The sequence below is a fragment of the Oryctolagus cuniculus genome, chromosome 18 (genome assembly GCF_964237555.1).
Source record: "Oryctolagus cuniculus chromosome 18, mOryCun1.1, whole genome shotgun sequence".
Taxonomy (NCBI): Eukaryota; Metazoa; Chordata; class Mammalia; order Lagomorpha; family Leporidae; genus Oryctolagus; species Oryctolagus cuniculus.
Window position 1 is genome coordinate 20296260 of NC_091449.1, and position 19422 is coordinate 20315681.

The 19422-nt window shown below is 54.0% G+C and overlaps 2 protein-coding genes across 6 annotated transcripts in view; one reads left to right on the forward strand and one right to left on the reverse strand.

Moving 5' to 3' along the window:
• The window catches only part of LOC127486059 (putative ATP-dependent RNA helicase TDRD12), a 109395-nt gene extending 95618 nt beyond the window's left edge, over window positions 1-13777 (forward strand). For all 3 annotated transcript variants that reach the window (XM_070062490.1, XM_070062491.1, XM_070062492.1), the window contains 10 exons: window positions 238-425; window positions 1071-1281; window positions 3012-3104; window positions 5118-5290; window positions 8629-8735; window positions 10679-10742; window positions 10825-10938; window positions 11018-11171; window positions 11254-11320; window positions 11727-13777. In XM_070062490.1, the coding sequence (XP_069918591.1) occupies window positions 238-425; window positions 1071-1281; window positions 3012-3104; window positions 5118-5290; window positions 8629-8735; window positions 10679-10742; window positions 10825-10938; window positions 11018-11171; window positions 11254-11320; window positions 11727-11818 (1263 nt within the window). In that variant the 3' untranslated portion in view covers window positions 11819-13777. The remainder of the gene's footprint in view (window positions 1-237; window positions 426-1070; window positions 1282-3011; window positions 3105-5117; window positions 5291-8628; window positions 8736-10678; window positions 10743-10824; window positions 10939-11017; window positions 11172-11253; window positions 11321-11726) is intronic.
• Window positions 13778-14101: 324 nt separating this feature from the next.
• Window positions 14102-19422, reverse strand: part of LOC103346641 (b(0,+)-type amino acid transporter 1) — a 33122-nt gene continuing 27801 nt past the window's right edge. For all 3 annotated transcript variants that reach the window (XM_051829746.2, XM_051829742.2, XM_051829741.2), the window contains 2 exons: window positions 16886-17060; window positions 14102-14429 (listed from right to left, as the gene is read on the reverse strand). In XM_051829746.2, the coding sequence (XP_051685706.1) occupies window positions 14365-14429; window positions 16886-17060 (240 nt within the window). In that variant the 3' untranslated portion in view covers window positions 14102-14364. The remainder of the gene's footprint in view (window positions 14430-16885; window positions 17061-19422) is intronic.

Genomic DNA, 19422 nt, shown 5'->3' on the forward strand with positions numbered 1-19422 from the left:
GGCCATTAGCAGAGAAAATGAGCGAGGTTGGAAGGAGAGCAGCCCGAGCTCGATGGGGTGCTGCAGGCAGTGGCCTACCACGCTGGGCCACGACGCCGGCCCCTCACAGTTAACTTTCAGTCCCCGTTTGCTTGCATCGAGGTCTCAGGTCAGGTGTTGCTTTCTGCAAACACAGGGAGTGTGTGTGTTTTTTATTTAAATTTTGTTTTCTGGATTTGTTTACTGTATGTGTTTCAGGTAATACCATTTTATGTTTCAAATGCAACAAATTACTTTGGCCGTATAATTGACAAATATTTGGATCTTTTTGCAACTCTTAATGCCGAAATGAATGAATATTTTAAGGATTCCAGTAATAAAACAGCTGTTGAAAAGGTGGAGAAATGTGGATTGTATGGATTAGCAGAAAAAACACTGTTTCACAGGTAAGATACCTGTGCATTCCCTTCCTGAAGCTGCGAAGCATGAAGTGGTCTGTACTTTGCGTGCTGTGGAATCCCTCTTTTCCCCTCTGTCAGAGAGGCGGCCCCCGGGGAGGTGGCGCTGGTGCAGTGCCTCCCCCGATGCCCGGTACAGTTCTCCATGGGAGACTGTCCCCTGTGCAACCTCAGGTGGTTACGAAGCTGTCACCATGTGTGACATACCGTGCAGCTCCCTATCCCGTGTCTGTCAGATGGTACCATGCCCATTTCCCAGAGCAGCACACTGAGCCCTGGCGGCCTCGCCTCATTGTTCCAGCGGCAGCTCGGTGGCCGGTGCTCTGCCCAGCTGCCTGTTGCATTCATTCGCTGAATCCACCCCCGCGGCTGCCGGTCGCTGGCCTGGGGTCAGAGCTGACCGACGCCGCTTCCACTGGCTGTGTTTGTGTTATGTTGGGAGTCACCTGTGAGAAGTGCTCCGTGCTTGTATGCCGGGTTACTCAGAATGACCCTCCACTGGAAAGCCCTCGTGTTTTAGTTCCAGTGTAGGGTAGATCTGCAACGTAGGAGTCTTTTTAGGTTCTGCGTTTAACGGGCAAGCGGAGGCCACAGCTCTGTGTGTCTGGAATTTCTGCCGCTGCTGCTCTCCAGGGTTCAGGTGTTGGAGATGAGCCAGAAAGAAGACACTTGTGTCCTGAACAGCGTCCTGGTGAGGTTCGTTGACGAAGGCAGAACTGGACTCGTCCCCAGAGAGCAGCTGTGGCGCCTCCCGGAGCAGTTCTGCACGCTGCCGCCGCAGGCTGTGGAGTTCGTGGTTTGTAGAGTGAAGCCAGCAGATAACGAAGTGGAGTGGAATCCGAAGGTGAGCGGCCTCGGCTGCTGAGACCTCTTTAGCCCAGAGTACACACAACGGAGGCCCCATGGATTTGGGTGTTGATGCTGGCGATGGGCGTGCCTGGAGACGCCCAGCGACTCACGTGACGGCCGGGGGACAAGGAAGGAGAGGTGGTGGCCAGAGACGCTTCTGAAGGGGGTGGTGTTTCCTTTGGGCCCTGTGGGTTGCTAGGATGTCACCCAGTAGAATGGGTGGGGCACTGCCAGCCAAGAAGTCTCCCCATGCCAGGGCATGGAGCACAGAAGAGTGGCCCTGCGTGGCCCCGTGTGTCCGTCCACGGTGGGGTGGAGAGAGGCTAGGCACAGCCCCGCTCAGCACCTGAGCAGCCAGGTGCTCTCGTAACGATGCCCCTGACGCTCGGTGTGGGCCGGGATCAGGGATTCCGGTCTCAGACTACCAGTCGGTTGCCCTGAGTCAGCTGCACCACCAGCCTGGGTTTGGCTGTGGTTGACCGTTTCCTTACAGGGTGGGTGCGTGCTTTGAGCCACTCTTAAACAGTACAGACTTAGGTGCGGTTGCCAACCACGTTGAAAGTGGGAAAGTATTGGAGAGCAGATGACAGACTTGACGACTGATTAAGGAGTGACCCCCGACCCCAGCCCCGTGGCGGGGGGGGGGGGGGCAGACAGTGTAATCACTCTCCTAGACGGTGGCCCAGTGCTTAGTAAAGTTTACTCCTTGCTGTCCAGAAGTCTCCTGCTCACGGCTCAGCTTCTCTAAAGGGCATGTCTTCTAGGAACAGCTGGGCGGCAGTCTTCGCGGCTCGGGCCGTGCCCCAGCTGACTTTAGTCCCTGGACTCCTCATTCCACTCTTACTCCCACAAAGGGAAGGTTACATTCTGCAGTCTGATTAATGGGATCTGGAGTAAGCCATTAGAATTGGCGAAATAAAAAGCTTGCGTTATAAGTAAGGTTAAACACTGCCTGGGAAATACGCGAGGGAGTGTTTCCACAGCGCAGGAGGAATACACAGCCCCAGCGCTTGAGCTCAGCGACGTCAGTGTTTATCAGACAGCAGTCTTCTCCCTTGCTTCTAATAAGCATTTACCGAGTGTGCACCGGGAGCCACGTGCCGTGCAGGTCTGGGGGAGGCAGCCGTCAGCGAGGGGTCATGGTTCTCGTCCCCAGAACAGCAGGCGTGGGCAGCCTTGTGCAGACGTGGGGAGAGTTCCCTCTGGGTGTTTGTGCAGTCCATTCACAGAGCTCACGAGGGATGAGACTAGCACGGGAGGGCCAGCTCCCTCCTGTTCTGCTTCATAGAAGTGACATACGCAGGACAGGTGAGCCCCGACTCGAGAGGAGCGCGCACACAGGAGACCTGGGTCCTCGGCCGTGGTCACCGCCCGTGGTGGCCTCTGGAGCAGACACCGCCTTCCCTGCCCTTCCTTCCCCCTCGCTGAGCTCTCACAGACACATTGACAGCTGGTAGAAGGCATGGGGCGGGGGGCACACACAAGACTGGTCGTCCAAGGGCACGGGCCTTGTCTGTTCTCGGGGCCACGGGCAGCCTCCTGCACTCGTGTGACTCTGTTCTTGTGAACCTCTGCTGTCTGCCTCACGGAAAGGAGGCTGATGGCCTTGTGAGCCCAGAGGTTGTCAGGCTCCAGTGACGCGTTTGCGAAGTGTGCAGTACACACAGAACACGGTGCTCAACCTCGGGTAAATAACGTCACGTGCTTTTTTTTTTTTTTTTTCAGGTTACTAGGTACATTCATAATAAAATTGTTGGAAAACTGCATGATGCAAAAGTGATGCTGGCTCTGGGAAATACAGTTTGGGTTGACCCAATGGTAAGTACGCCGCTTTCTTATAAAGAAGATTCTCAGCGGACCCCTACAATTACCCACTAGTCCCACCTGTTGCTTGAATAACGGAGGTGCTTCTTGTGCTCTGTGGGTCAGGAGTTTCGCTGGAGGTTTGGTTTCTGGGTAGGGAGTATTCGATGTGACCCAGCATGCACCTGTGTTTATGTGTGGTGCCCATACACTCAGACACAGCTGAGCGGAGCTGGATGAAACCGTCCTCACTGATGTCACTTTCGCTGATATTTGCTGTCTCATCTTTTCAAGTGTGGATCATGAACCATTCAGCTGATTTCACAGGGCACTGTCCACACGCTGTGAGGCCCTGGTCAGGGATGGGGGGGGGGGGGCTGTTGCTGGTCTTCCCTGGCTTGCAGATGGCCCTGGGGGCCTGAGTTGTGCCAAGGAGTCTGGTCCTGGGGCCTACAGAGGTGGGTTTACCGTGTGTTACTTCCTCCGTGTTCAGGCAGCAGATCCTGTGTTGAGAATCTCCTGTGCACTGGGACCCATACTGGATGCTTGGGTTCCTTGTCGTTCCCCCTCTTCGTGGAGGAACGACACTAAATCCTGCCTAGGCTTCCTATCCGAGTCACGGCACCATTATGTCGCTCCCCCTCTTCGTGGAGGAACGACACTAAACCCTGCCTAGGCTTCCTATCCGAGTCACGGCACCATTATGTCGCTCCCCCTCTTCGTGGAGGAACGACACAGGACCCTGCGCTGTTCTTTTGTCTGCTCGGCCCTCCCCGGGTTTGCTGCTGGTTCTTCCCGGGTTGGCTACTATCCCTTCCACCTCCGTGGAAGGGCAGTTCCCCCTGGCCACATTCCCCACTTCCGCAGGGGAGCGGCACACCGCCAGCCGGCTCTCTCGGGGGCTGCACAGGTGTTCCCTTAGATGTTCCCCTTAGATGTTCCTGGTGCATGCCGTCTCTCTCCTCCTTTATAGTCCTCCTCCGCCAATCCTAACTCGGCTGCCCACACGCCGAGTACGCTGCTCTCCTCCAATCAGGAGCAAGTCCTACAGTTTATTAGCTGAACTGGAGGCAGCTGTGTGGAAGCTGTTTACTTCTCTCCCAGCGCCATATTGTGGGAGAGCAGATGCATAGAATAAGTCTTAATTCCAGTAACTCAGTCCAGTCCGGGCTGCTCCCCACATTCCTCCCTGAGCAAAGCCCATGGGGCCTCCTGCCCTGCCCAGCTGGGGTGGGGGAGGGAGTGGCAGACAAGGAGCCAGCCTCCCAGGGCCTCTTTGCCCTTCTGCTGCTGCTGGTGCCGTCCCGGGTCTGCATGCTCCCCAGGAGCTCCAGTTTTCAATGTAAAGTTTCACTCTATAAGACCCAAGTCTTAATTAGGATGATTATTTCTAAGTTTGAAAGGAATTCTGATTCTGTTTCTAGAAACTGTTTAGCTGACAGTTACTTTTATAAGATTTGGAGAATTTTAACACATTAGAAGGGGAGTTTGGGCATAAGAATTAAGGGCTCACTTGGGAAGGTGCCCAGCGCCCCTCATCCCCCACAGGAGGGGCACACGGGCATGAGACTTGCAGATTTTCATATTTTGCTTAATTCTCTGTAAGCTGAAATGGATTTGAATGTGCTGATGGCAGAAGAGACAGTGGGGGAAGCAATCCAGACACGGGAGTGCTGTGGTGTGGGTCCTTTCCCGACACGGGGGGACTCGGGGCCTTAGTGGCCTGCTTGTAAACAGAGGCAGAATCAGGAAAACAGTTTCCTGCCTGGCTGGGGACTTTACTCCGGGACTGGGTCTCGGGCCGATCCCACACCTGACCGTATTTCAGGCGGGCCTGGGCTTTGGAAGAGTCTCGGCTGCCCTGGCTATGCCCCAGTCCACACTGTGCGCAGGGAGCCCTTGCCCCTGTGGAAGCGGCCGGAGCGCACCAGCGCTGCAGGGACAGGCCGAGAGGCCCGGGGAGAGTTCCTGACTCGGTTAGGATTCAAAGTGTGACTCTGCAGATGTTCTGTTTTCTCTCGATTCAAGGTGCATGTTACAAAACTTTCAAATTTGAAAACATCTGTCATTGATTATAATGTTCGAGCTGAAATTTTGTCAATGGGAATGGGCGTTGATAATTCAGCACATGTGGAACGACTGAAAAAATTATACGAAGAAGCTAAAATGCCAGCTTTTGAAGCACATCTAACCCAGACCCCGTAAGTTGATTTCTGTGTCCTTTGTTGGAGCTGTTTTGTAGAAATACAACTCGCAGCGTTGAGGGCTTTTGTTATGAAAGGAGTAATTTGCATCCGCGTGTTCCCATCAAACTTTCCTAATTACCGAGGTCTGAGCAGTCTTGTCCCATTGGTTCCCCGCACTCACACTCTTGCTTTTGGAGGGGGTTGATGACATCACCGTGTCCCCTACAGAAAGGAATTTTGTTACCTTTTCTGATTGTTGAGAATTAGTGCTGTGCACGCACACCCGGCTGCCGTGTGATGGGCTTCTGAGCGCAGCCAAGGGAGCCAGCCCCGGACCAAGGGGACAGCGTGGCTCGGGCCGCGCCCCTCCCCCGAGGAGCCCGTCTCCTGACGCGGAAAGGCAGAGGTGGGTTATCCTGAACGTTGCCCTTGGAGCAGGTCATGCAGCGTGTTTGCCTTGTGCCTCCGCATCGGTTGTGATCCTGGCTCTCCTGTGCGCACGGCAGTGTGGGGCTCAGCTCCCGTGTGGGGACACCGTCACTGCTGTGCCCACTGTGCTTTCGAGAGTCCCTGGGCTACCACGGAGCAGTTAGCATTCTGCTGCGTGTCTTTGGGTGCACTTCCTGGTCCATTTTTCATAGATTAGAATTGGCGCTGCAGCCCACCAGCTGTTACAGGGGCTGTGCCATTTATGTCCCTGTATGGAGTGTTTCGAGACTGAGAAAGTACTCTGCAGCCCCCAGAGGGAAGGCGGACGACGGACACAGCCCGTGTCTGCCAGAGGATTTGGGGCAGGAGCTCCTGCTGGTCGGGACACCCCAGGGGGGAGGGCCCGCTCACAGCCCCCAGCTGATGTGTGAGCAGTTGCTCACCCTGCTTGGGGAAATGCAGAGTGAAGCCCCAGTGAGCAGTGCTGCCATGGACCCAGCAGAAGGGTGAAATGAGGGGAAGAAAACACGAAGTGCTGGGGATCTAGAACAACAGGGCTTTCCACATTTGACTAGACTGCTGGTCTCCCATCTCAGAAAATTAGCAGTAATGTCTGAAAGTACGTGGTTTTTTAAATTGTGGGAAGGATACGCAGAATGGGAAATGTGCCATTTTGGCTGTTTCTAAGGGTGTCTCTGGGGTGGCATTTGTACACGCGCAGTTGTGTGTGCCCGTCACCACCATCCCTCCCCAGAGCTCCGCCATCTTCCCAAGCAGAGACTGCCTGTTGGCAGGGAGCCCTCCCCCCTCCCCTCTGCTCGTCTCTGTAGACCCCTGTAGCTTGATCTTTGTGTCTGGCTCAGGGCCCGCTGCAAGGCTGAGACAGTTCCTCTGTAGGTGGTGCGACGGCCTGTTTACCTGTTCAGCGGCAGGTGAATCGTGCTGATGTGAACACGGGTCTGTCGGAGTCCTTGCTTTCGCTTCTGTGGGCATGTGCTCAGAAAGGGAATCGCAGGGTCATCTGGTCACCCTGTGTTAGTTCCCGGAGGAAGGCGTGCTGCACGTTCCTGCAAGCACGCGTGCAGTTTCTCCACACCCTCACCCGGGATCAGCCCAGGCGGAACGAGGGTCTCTCCAGGTGCTTCGCGCGTGCATCTTGCCTCTGTGTGCGTGCGACTTGGAGTTCCCCTGAACAGCCACTGGTGAGTGCCCGCGTTGCCCAGAGCCTCAGCCGGCCTCTCCAGCCCCTGAAGCATGTCCATCTGTCCTGGGTGCCAGCCAAGGAAGCGCTTGCCACAGCGGCTGGAAGCTGTGCCGCGTGCAGCCCACACCAAACGAGCACAGAGAAATTGGCCACTGGCTTGGTGATGGGGTCATTGGTGACCCTGGGAGAGTTCTAAACGGCTGCTGAAAGTAGAGGAATTTTAAGAGAATGGGGCAAAGATTAAGTACTTGACATTCTGAAGTTTTTTGTTTTGTACCTTAACAAAACTGGGTACCATGGGATTAGGATACAAGTTAGTTTCTGCACATTTTCAGGAAACCAGAAAAGCGCATCCACACTAACTCACTCTAGCTAGTTATAAGGACAGTGAAACCGGGGCAGGGGCTGGCGCGTGGGACACGTGCACACCATACTGCAATGCCTGGTTTGCGTCCCAGCCCTGCTCCCAGTTCCAGCTGCCTGCTAACGCGCACCCTGGGCGGCAGCAGGGATGTCTCAAGTGCTTAGTTCCTGCCACCCGTGGGAGACCTAGATGGAGTTCTGGGGTCCTGGTTTCAGCTTGACTCAGTCCCAGCTGTTGCAGGCATTTGGAGAGAACCAGCAGATGGGAGCTCTCTTTCTCTGTTTCTCCCTCTCTCTTTCTCTCATATTTAAAAAAAAAAAAAGAAAAAGGAACAAATAATAAGTGAAACAAGGGCAGCCCTTCAGGTTTAGCAGGTCCCGTGTGTGTGTGGTTTAAGTAGAAAGACGTTGTCTTAGTCTGATTTCTCCTGCGTCATCATGTACTCTCTTCCCCCTTCCCAGTACGGTATTTACTCTGCTGTATTTTCAATGTCCAAGGTCCACCTGCCTAAGTACCAGTGCCATACCTGACCACTGAGACTTATCAGAACATAGAGAGAGGTCTGCCTCTTCCTTTAAAAATTTTTAAATTGTGTGTGTGTGTGTTTTTTGTGTGTGTGTGAGGATTCATTTACTTATCTGAAAGGCAGAGTTGGAGAGAGAGCAAGAGTGAGAGCGGGAGAGGAGGGAGAGAGACAGATCTTCATCTGCTGGTTCACTCCCCAAATGGCTGCAACAGCCAGGGCTGGGCCAGGCCAAAGCCAGGAGCTTCATTAGGGTCTCTCATGTGTGGGCCATCTTCTGCTTTCCTAGGTGTGTTAGCAGGGAACTGGATCATAGGTGGAGCAGCCAGGACCCAAACCAGCACCCTTGTGGGATACTGGCACTACAAGTGGTGGTTTAACCCACTACACCATGGTGCTGGCCCCAGTCTGTGTAGATCTTTTGGTTGAGTACATACCCAGGCACTCCGTATGGATTGTGGGTATCTCAAGTGGCATCCTAGTCACTGTGCTGTTTACTTATTATTGCAAAGAGTATGTTAGAAGCAGACCAGAACTGCTAACAGGTGGTCTCGGAAGATTGCCCAAGACTGGGCCAAGAGCGGAAGGGAACGTGGCCTCTCCTTTCTGCCCTTTTATCCTGTTGGAAGTGGGTGGTTGTGTGGATGCCCTTCTCACCGTTCAGTGACTGTGGAAGGAAAAGTCTCGTGTGTGGGCCAGCCCTGCCCTGGTCACGTGAGAGGGAGCTCTGAGGCGTCTGTGGTGAGCGACGCCTGGCGTCCTCTTCCTGTAGAGCCGGGGTGCCCGAGCGTCCCCCGAAGTCCCCGGGGCTAACCTGTGCCTCTCCCGCCCAGGACCGCGCCTTCGCCAGAGGATGCTGCCAGTCTGCACTCCCAGCAGGGGGCTGGTGGCGCAGAAGGCGGCGCGGACGCGGAGACAAGCGCAGAAGACCCAAAGCCAGGTGAGTGCTCGGTCCCAGGATGGCCGACTTCTGGTCTCGGCTGTGTCGGAAGGCGACGCCCTTCCACCTCGGGGGAGTCCAGAGCCGCCGCAGACTGCCGTGCCCTTTCCTGCGCTCGCCAGCTCAGCTCTCGGGTTTGTTTGCGCCGTCTCCCTTTGGTTACTTGAGGTAGGACAGGGATTCAGGGGGTTCGCAGTGTTGCGTGAACAGCTCATCCGTGTTTATGTGTAGTCATGTCTGCTAGCCACGCGCCATCAGCTGCTGGTTTGGGAACGTGCCCGGTGACCCCTGCTCTGTCACCGCCAGTGCTGCCGACTCGGGGTGCGCAGTGTGCACTGTGGCTCCGTTCGGGACAGCGTGACTCTGAAGTTGGTGTCTGGCACAGCACGGCGCATGGTGGGAGGTCTGTTTTAAACGCCAGCTGTGTTCTGCAGTCACCTGCACCCCGGCTTCGCGCTTCTCCACGGCGCTGCTGTGATGAGGGCTGATGGGCCCATCGTTGTTCTGGTTGGGACAGCAGCCCCGCACCTCGTCGATGGAGACTCAGGAAATACGGTGTTCGGCACCTGCTCCTGTGCGCTGACTGCGTGGAAGTCACCTCCCGTGGGGTCCTGCTGGGTTAGGACAGCACTGAAGGAACTTAGACACTTAGTGTGTCCTGTGGCCGGCAGTTGTAGTGCAGGTTCTCATAAAAGAGGAACGTGAAGTTCCTGGTGGTTTAGTTTTAGTATTTGTCAGAGCCTGTTTTATTTTGACAACATGTTAATCTTATGAAATGATGTATATTTTAATTTTTCAGGATTATCACCGTCCCTCAGTATCTGTAGGGGACTGGTTCTAGGCCTCCACGTGGATGCCAGAACCAGATACTCAAGTCCCGTGTAGAAAATGGTATCCTGTTTGCATAGAGCCTACACACTTCCAAGTACTCTATTTTTATTATTTTTATTGGTTTATTTACTTGAGAGAGTTCCCGTATACTGGTTCGCTCCTCAGATGCCCATAGTTGCCAGGGCCCAGGCCTGGAGCTGAGAACACAGTGCGTATCAGCCACGTGGGCAGCAGGAACCCAGTTACTTGAACTGTCACTACTGCCTTCCAGGGCCTGCAACAGCAGGGAGCTAGACACTGAACCCACGCACTCCAGTATCCTGAGCAGTAGGCCAAGCGCCCACGCCTTCCTGGGCAATTTAAGTACTGATACAGTGTAAATGCCATGTAAATAGCCCTACTGTGTTGTTTAGGGGATAATGACAGGGAAACAAACCTATACATGCTTATAGACTCAGTTGATTTTTTAAAAATATTTCAATCTGTCTCTCTGTCTCTCTGTCTCTCTCTCTCTCACTGTCCACTCTGCCTGTCAAAAAAAAAAAAAAAAAATTTTCAATCTGGCCGGCGCCGCGGCTCACTAGGCTAATGCTCCACCTAGTGGCGCCAGCACACCGGGTTCTAGTCCCGGTCGGGGCGCCGGATTCTGTCCCGGTTGCCCCTCTTTCAGGCCAGCTCTCTGCTGTGACCCAAGAGTGCAGTGGAGGATGGCCCAGGTGCTTGGGCCCTGCACCCCATGGGAGACCAGGAGAAGCACCTGGCTCCTGCCATCGGGTCAGCGTGGTGTGCCGGCCGCAGCGCGCCGGCCGTGGGGGCCATTGGAGGGTGAACCAACAGCAAAGGAAGACCTTTCTCTCTGTCTCTCTCTGTCACTGTCCACTCTGCCTGTCAAAAAAAAAATATTTCAATCTGTGGTTGGTTTAATCTGCAGACGTACAGCCCACAAATACAGAGCACCAACTCTGTTTTCAGGTGGATGCTCGGGTCACTGTCGCAGTCACACTCTTTAGTGACTAATTCCTCATCTAAAGGTTGTATCGGTGCAAATGCATATGTTCGTTACAGAGGTGCATATAAACAACCTGTAAAAATCTGACTTTGATTTCCCACAGAAACATTGTCTGCAAACACAGGAGACGCCCCCATCAGCAAGCCCCCACAGCCACACGTGAAAAGGTACAGTGGTCAGCGCCCAGAGGCCCGCCTCTCCTAACACTGGATAAACAATGCGCGCTAAAGGCCTCCTCTTTCCTCCTAGCTTCCATCCACAAATAAAATGGTTCCAGAAAGACGATGTTGTCATCTTGAAGATACAAGTAAGGAATGTCAAGGATTACAGATGTAAATACTTCCGAGACAGGGTCGTTTTCAGGTAGGTTGATATGCGCCGTGTGCTGGGCCACAGGACTGGCCCGTGGCTCCGGAAAGGCTGACTGGGTTCTCTCTCCTAGCGCCTGGGTGGGAGACAAGTTCTACAGAGCTGATTTGGAGCTGCAGGGCAGCATCAGAAAAGACAGCTGCAGGTGCGTCATCAGAAACGACGAGCCCGTGATTACTCTGGCGAAAGAGAGAAGGGAGCCGTGGCGCGGCCTGCTCAGACACAGGGTGAGTGCCGGTGACGGAGGCTGGCGGCCGTGGCTCCGAGGGTGACTCTGTGTTCACTTACGGCAGCTGTTCTGTTGGACAGAATCCGAATGTGGCTTTTGATTTTGACCACTGGGAAGAGTGTGAAGAGGACAGCCACTTCTCCAAGGGTAGGACCTGGGCACCCACTCCCTGGAGGGGCTGGGGCCCTGCATGCCGGCGTGGACATATCCCTCAGCTGACTTTAGGGATCCCACCTTTATGGAAATGGGCCGTTAATAAAGCCAGCCTTCAGAGGTCAGTGTTCTCTTTATGGGTGTCCTGGTGCTGAGTGTTCCAGTCTGGGGACTTGCTGACCTTTGGTTAAAAACATTACCTTCTTACAACACTTTTACAGATTCTCTTCCCTAGAATCACTTACTTACAAGCAGACCTCCTCGTTTCTTGCCTAAAATAATGAAAATATAAAATTATCCGCAAGGTGGAGCTAGAGGCAAAGGCACATCTTTGGGTGGGGGACAGATTCGCTCCTTACCACGCACTCAGCATGTTTCTGATGATGCCTCACTCTTGCAGCTGTGACTTCTAAGAGGCTGCCCTGCAAAGTGGCAGAGGTGGTCGGACCCAGCAGCAGCGCTTCGGAGGCTGACGGGAGTGAGAGTGAGTGAGACTGAAGTCCCGCCGGCAGCCCGAGACTTGGAACAACCATGGCTGTGGCCGTGTGTTGGAAGTTAAGAAAACAAGTGATGCTACCCAAACCGTCTTTCACCTCAAGGGGGAATTATTGCCAGGGGTCATCTTATGCTTCAGGATTGGTAATGGTGACAGATTTCCTGGTCAATTAAAAACAGGCTGATAAGACCAGCATTGTGGCGCAGCAGGTTGGGCCTCCGCCTGCGACACTGACGTCCCATATGAATGCTGGTTCCAATCCTGGCTGTTCTACTTCTAATCCAGCTCCCTGCTAATGCTCCTGGGAAGGCAGCAAAGTACCGTGGGTACTTGGGCCCCTGCCACCCACGTGGGATGGAGTCCTGGGCTCTTGGTTTCCATCTGGCCCATCCCTGGCTGTTGTGGCCATTTGTGGAATGAACCAGCAGATGGAAGATACTCTCTCCTCTCTCTTTCTCTCTCTCTTTCCCTCTCTTTCTGCCCCAGGGCTGTCACTCTGCCTTTCAAATAAATTTTAAACCGTGGTTGCTATGAGAAGGTTGTCAGGAGGGTGGGAGCAGAGGAGCAGCGCGCTGGCCCTCCCGGCCTGGCTGTGCTGCCTGGCGCAGCCGTCGCCTCAGCTCGCCCTGACGCACTCAGCTCTGAGTGGCAGCGCAGACCCTGCCACTCGGTGAGGAACGTGCAGGCCCGAGTCGGCCACTCGCTGCTCTCCCCTGCTGTGCTGAACAGCCTCGGACCTGCCCGTCGCCCTCAGCAGCGGCCTCGCGGGGGTCGCCATAGCTGCCTCCGAGCACTACCGATACCCACCCCGGCTCCTCCGAGTGGGTCTGCCTCGGAGCTGGGGTGAGTGCCGGGGGCCGCACAGTGCCTGCTGGCAGGCCCAGCGCCCTCTGGAGAGGCGGCTGCTGCTTCCGAGTGACCTGCGCTCCCAGGTTCTTTTGTGGCAGAAACTTTCAAGGACCTGCGTGGTGCCCAGAGGGGACTCAGAACACCTGCCGTGATGACGGCCTCGTCCTGGGGGAAGGCTGCAGCACACCGAGGTCTGGGAAGAATTGTGGGCCGCCCCTCTGCTGCGGGCTTCTCTGCTCGTGGGGAAGGTTTAAGGTGAGCTGTTGGGAACCGTGAGGCCCCCTGGACTTCCTCGGCAGCAGCTGAGTGGGAAACGCGTTGGCCCATCGCAGCTGCACGGAGATCTTGGTTCTTTACGTCCCGGAGCGCAGACGCCTGAGCGCACGTGGTCCGGTGAGCGGCCTTGGGTCATACTCTGGCCCTCAGTTTCCTTATCTGTAAAGCGAGGCCCTGCCCACCTCGGGGAGCCTGTGCAGAGCCAGAGCCGGCGCGTGCTCTGCGTGGGGGCTCTGGGGGCAGTGCCTTGCTGCTGCGCCTCTCACGGGGACTGCAGGTGGCAGGAGGCAGACCGGTCAGGAAGGGAGGGGTGGTTTCCTTGTTCTCAGCCGGTTGGACAGGCTCTGAGGACGCTGGTGAAGCTGTTGACTCCGCGGGGTGCCTCCTGTGTCAGCTGCTGCAGGCGGGGTCATGGTGGACAGAGGCCCCGCGCCGTGTCCTGTGCTCACCATGGCACAGGCTTGGGTTGGGTCGGCAAGGGGTTTTTTTTTTGCTGTCTGTGTCCCAGCCAAGCGGTGGGGGCCCTGCCGTCCGAGAAGAGACTGCAGGCCAGCTCCCCCGTGCGGCTCAGTCGGCCGCGTGAAAGCCCTGGGCAGGCAGCGGCTGGGTTTAAACCTGTTTTTGTTCAGACGTTCAGCTTTTCCTGATGTCTGTGAGCACGTGGTCACCGCCTTCCTGTACCGCTGTTACGTCTGTACTGATTTCATGCGTTGAGTAATTTCTTAGGCGCGAGGGGAAAGCACCTTTGTCGTGGCTTCTGAGGTTGTGCGCAGTCATGGGTTGGGGACGTCTGTTGTGTTAGCAATAAAGCTTCCGTGTTCTGACAGAAACGTGTCCCACGTGTTTCCTCCCGCGTGCCCCTGCAACATCAGATCCCACTCGCGGCCCCTTCTGCCTGGCCCAGGAGGCCAGAGAGGGCTGCTGGGGGTTCGGGGGCACGGACCTGCGAGCGCGAGGGCGGCTCTGCGCCGGGGCTGCCTCCTGCAGCCTGACGTGGCCCGGCCGGGCCCTTTGCTGGCTCAAGACAGAGGTGGCAGCGTCTGAGCAGCGAGGAGAGCAGGCGGTAAAGCACTGGGCCTGCCTGCCTGCCTGCAACGTCCCGTCGGCGGAAGCGGAAGCCCCGAGGCCTGCAGAGGCACACACTTGCTGCTGGCGGCGATGCAGGAATGCGCTTTATTCGCGGGAGCGTGTTGTGTCCCTCGGGCAGGCACACAGCAGCCGCTGGGCCATGGCTGCACCTGCCGGGGTCACCGTACACGCCTGGAACCCACCCAGACAATTAAGGATACCAAAAATAATATTACATAAGCATCTGATACAATTCTTCTTAAGAAAAAAATCAGGAAGAAATACCACAAATACTGCTTACAAAAATAAACTCCTCACAGCTTTGAGTTGGTTACAAGACACAAACTTGTCACTTGGGGTCTGGCTCCGGCGGCACAACTTCCATGAGCATCTGGAGGTGCATGGTGATGGGCTCTGGAACACAAGCAGCGGGCAGGTGGTTGGTTAGCGGAGCGTGCGTGCCCACGGACGGCTGTCCCCGGAGCCGCGCTGGGGCTTTGGAGCGAGCTGTTTCCGTTAAGGAATTAGGAAGCTGCCAAGTATTTAACTGCCACTAACCAATGCACACTCTAGGAAAACTAAGTTACACATATACTTACTACCAGTGTCTAAGTCACTAGGACTTCTGTTTATTTAAAGTGTAAGATCACTCATTGGTTTTCACCACCTTAACCCAACTTCTACCAACTTCTGTAGGAAGCAGCTTGCTGAATCTTCTAGAGCTGAGAAACAAGATCTATTTTGTGCCGTGGGCTTCCAAAGCCTGATTCCGTCATCCTAGCCAGATTATCTGTTGGCATGATCAAATCCAAGGTTGTTTTTTTTTTTTTTTTTTTTTTTTTTTAAGATTTCCTTATTTATTTGAAAGTTAGAATTAGAGCTATCTGCTGGTTCACTGCCCATATGGCCACAACGGCCAGGATTGGGTCAAGTCCCCACATGGGTGTCATCTTCTGCTTTTCCCAGGCCACTGGCAGGGAGCTGGATCAGAAGTGGAGCAGCCAGGCCAGGAGCCAGTGCCCACACGGGATGCTGCCATCAAAGGTGGCAGCTTTTCCCGCTAACCCACAACAGGCCCAGAAGGCTGTTTCCTCTCACACGAATACATTTCCTTTCCCTTCTGTCGGAGTGCCCACAACCTCACTCCTTCCCAGCGCAGGGTTGAGGTCAGAGTAGAGACGGGGGGAGGGGCTGTTTCAGGAAGGAGACAAGTGCCTGGTGGAAATAACAATATGTTGCTGCTGTTTCACTCTTAATCAACATGAACTAAATTCTCTCGCCACTGTCAGGTCAGTAACGGCACCGATCTCATGGCCCAGGAAGTGCAGGTGGAGAGGACCCAGCGTGCTCAGGCATTCTCAGTCCTGGCTGGCAGGGTCTGAAGCCCAGGTCCCTGCTGGCCCTCTGGTCGGGTTCTACTGGTCATCCCCTGGCTGTCCCCCCTGTGTGTGTGGTCTATAAATGGCACGCACAGGAGTGCCTGCAGGGGAGGCTGCGCCTTGCTGGTGAGAAACTGAGCAGCGGGCAGGTTTTCGGCCACAGGACTCAGTAACACCACGGGGCTGTGACAGGCCAGACACTGCTGGGATTACATCGTACACAGCCCACTTCCTGTCTTCAGGGAGCTTACAGAGCAGGAGGCAGGCCCTGGTGGGGGTGCTCGGGAGCCTGGGAAGGCTTTGATGAGGAGGGTTGGTGCACTTCAATTTGTTGTGCAGTTTACAACTTATGAATATAGCACTGAAGTAAAGAAAAGTGTAATTGAGTCTCAGAGGCGTCTTTGGCACAAGTGGACTTTAGGTGTGAAAGTGGCTTATGCAGCTAAACTTGTAGACAACAGTTGAGGGCAGGCACTTGGTACCATGATTAAGATGCCACTGGAGAGACCTGCATCCCATACTGGAGTGCCTGGGCCTGCGTCCTTGCTCCACTTCCCATCCAGCTCCCAGCTAACAACGCACATGCTGGGCGGGAGCAAATGGTGGCTCAAGAACCTGAGTCCCTGCCACCCCGTGTGGGAGAGCCACACGGAGTTCCCGGCTCCTGGCTTTGGCCTGGCCCAGCCCCAGTTGTGGGCATTTGGAGAGCAAACCAGAAGAAGGAAGATCTCTTTCTGCCTTTCAAATAAGTGAAAAGTAGAATACATTTAATAAAAATAAATAGTTGTCTTTTTTAAAAACAGATGCAAATGACTGCCAGATGGAGGAGAGACCTGCGGCAGCACAGGCCTTGTCACTCTCCCAGCCCTGGCTCTGTCACTGAGCGACTGGCGTGCCAGTGAGCTCTTAGCTGGTACGCACGTGTGTCAGGCAGAGGAACGTGGTGCGCTGAAGATAAACATACTTAACACTAGTGAACCGCACTCATCAGAGGTCACGGTGGCCATCTAAGCTTACAGGTATTTTAAGTTAAAAAGGAAATGAGGGACAGGTGTTTAGCCTAGCAGTCAGGACCCCGTGTCCCACACGGGAGTGGCTGGGTTCAGGCTCTGGCTTCTGAGGCCAGTTTCCTGCTCACACAGACCGTGGGAGGCAGAAGCGACCGTGTCAACAAGGGAGGCCTGGACAGTGAGGCAGCAGATGGGAGCTGTCTCCCTGTCTCCCCTCCCCTCTCTCCCCTCTCCTCCCTCTCCCTCTCTCCCCTCTCCTCCCTTTCCCTGCTCCCTCTCCCCCCTCCCCATGCCCCCGCCCCCGCCCCACTCCCTAAGATTCTGTTTAAAATGCTTTGCTTTCCCTTCCTGTCTGGCAGGCGAAGTGATGGAAACAGGCGGCCCAGGACGGGCCCGGAGGTGTTCAGCCGGGGGCAGTGGTGCACTGTGGGGCACTGCAGCTCTGTGCTTTCATAGCGGAACCACCTGATGTGATACTTACTTGAGATTTTCTGAGCCCATTCAAACTTGTAGTAGACGAAAAGGAAGTAAAATACAAGGCCGCTCAGGATAAATAACACGCAGTAGAGATACTCCCACGCTGGGTTAGTGATGACTGGGGCCAGGACCAAAAACGCAGCTATGAAGGTCACCAGGATGGGGATGAAGATGGGCACCTGCAAGCAGAGCAGCGAGGGGTCAGGGCTGGCTGTGCAGCTGCGTGCGTCCGTCTGTCTTGCTGTCGATGTTTTTCACTGAAGTATGGAGTATGGTGACCTCTACGTGACCCCTCCAGTTTTAGGAACTTCTGTCAGCTTGTCAGTCTTACCTCATCTACTCCACCTTTTCTTTTTCCTAGAATACGAAGAACCCACTGGACACCGTGTCACTGTGCACATCTCAGTGTGTCTCTGATGAGTTCAGTGCCATTCTTCTCCCTCCCTTTTGTGGTAAACAAACTGGAAGATGGACCCTCTATGCTCTACGTAGAGCTTCGTGTGATGGCATCCTGCTGCTGCCTTGGCCTTGGCCTTGGCCTCTGTCCCCTGTATTCCCTGCACACTGGTAGCTAGGTTTAGAGGCACGAATACTTCCTGGTGGAGCAGTGCACTTCCATCAGGCACATGTCTGTCTGTCCACTTTGGAATTCCTAAGGTCTGTCAGTGGGCTTAGGAGAGGGAGAGCGGTCCAGGCCCACCATGAGAAATGTCCCTGTTAACCTCCTGGTTTTGAACTGGAGGTGAAGCTCGAGTGGTTTAGCCTCTACTGCTAACATTGCCTTGATTCATTGCTTCACCGAGGGTACAAAGGAGTCACCTAATGCTGTGGAACTGTAGAGTGAAGCCCTTCACCTGCCGTCCGGTTAAGAAGTGGCTTCAAAGACCCTCGTGCAGGGTCTGGAGTATGCTCTGTTCTTTTGCAAGGACAGAAAAAACTTTTCAAGAAGGGAAAAAAATTCATATATCCATACTGACATTTCCAATTCCAATGTAAGATTATATGTATTTTTATGCCTTTTTTCCCTGAAAATCTTGTTTCTTAATCATGTGAACATAATTCCTTATTTGCTGTGTTCTGTAATGCACCTATAAGAAATTCCCCAGGAACTACACGAGTAGGAACGTAAGTCACTGGACCTTTAAGGCGCTGTGTGGTTGGTTAACGCACGAAGGGGATGAACAGTCCTGGTAATCCCCTTCTCCGTGGCTGTCACCTGCTTGTCACACAAGCAAGGCTTCTTTTGCTCCTTTGTTAATTTGGGGGTTTCATTTTTTCCCTTTTCATATTTCTTCCATGAGAATAAACACATATACATAAACTTATATGTTCACCTTCCACTGCTGTTTAGGAAGTAGCAAATGACACAATCATAGCTTTGCCCCTGGCCTTGCTCCTGCAGCACATCCAGAGATGCTGACATAGTCAAATGTGAAGTGAGTGATCATCCGTTTCCTGTTGCTGCTAACCATAGTGTCTGTGGCTGAAACACCATTTGAGTGTTGCCTGTTGGCTTTGGGGTCGTGTTGAATCTTTTGCTGATAGAATTGGTGCCTCAAGAAAGAACTTTGTGTATATTTCACATGTCTGCAGTTTCTCTTTGGGATTGGGATAAAGGGCCAAAGAGAAAATGATTGGATAGTTTTGCCAGGTACCGCCCCGAGGGGCAGGGCTCCACACCCAGTGCCAACAACGGGCAAGGGAGTGAGCTCGTCTTTGCTGCCCACCTGATGGGCCGCAAGTGCTACTTCTCCTCGTTCTGGCCTGCTTGCTTGATGAGCTTGCTGGGATTCCGAGCTTCTTTGTTTTCATGTGTAAGCGCCTTTGCATTTTTGTTTGAACTTTTAAAAAAATTTTTTTCTTCAAGGACTGGTGTTTCCCATCTCAATTGTTGGGAACTCTTTCTTTTGTGGGGGGGCAGGGGAGGATATCACCTGCAAAGACTGCCCGCCCCCATTCTGCTGTGTGTGTGTTTCACTTGCTTTTTAAAAAGACTGATTTTTTTCTCTTTATTACTTCTGGAATTTGAGTCCTGGGCAGGCTGTCTGCATTCATGGCTTACAGAGCAGTTCACACTTCATTCGCGCATCACACCCTAAGTCTAGAGTCTGTGGTCTTTCAGGTGTAGTTTATAGTTTCCCACCTAGAGGTCTAACCTCCTTACATTGATACATAATTTAAATTTTAAAGAGACAGAGGGGACAAACTCTCCAGATTCCTGCTGGGCATAGTCAAGGGCCAAAAACTCAATCCAGGTCTCCCACGTGGGCGGCAGGCACCCAGCTGGGGGGCCGTCACCACTGCCTCTCAGGCTCTGCACTGGCAGGAAGGGCCAGGAACGAAAGGCAGGTCCCACGGAAAGGGATGGGAAGTAGGCATCCTAATGCCCACAGCAGGGGATTATTTTGGGGATTTTTTTTGTGTTTAATTTGGGGGACCCAGGTATTCTTTTCCATTATCTTTTCATTGGAATCATTTGCATAAAGGCTGTTGATTTCAGTGTGTGGATGGTATATCTTACCACTTTATTAATAGTTTGTT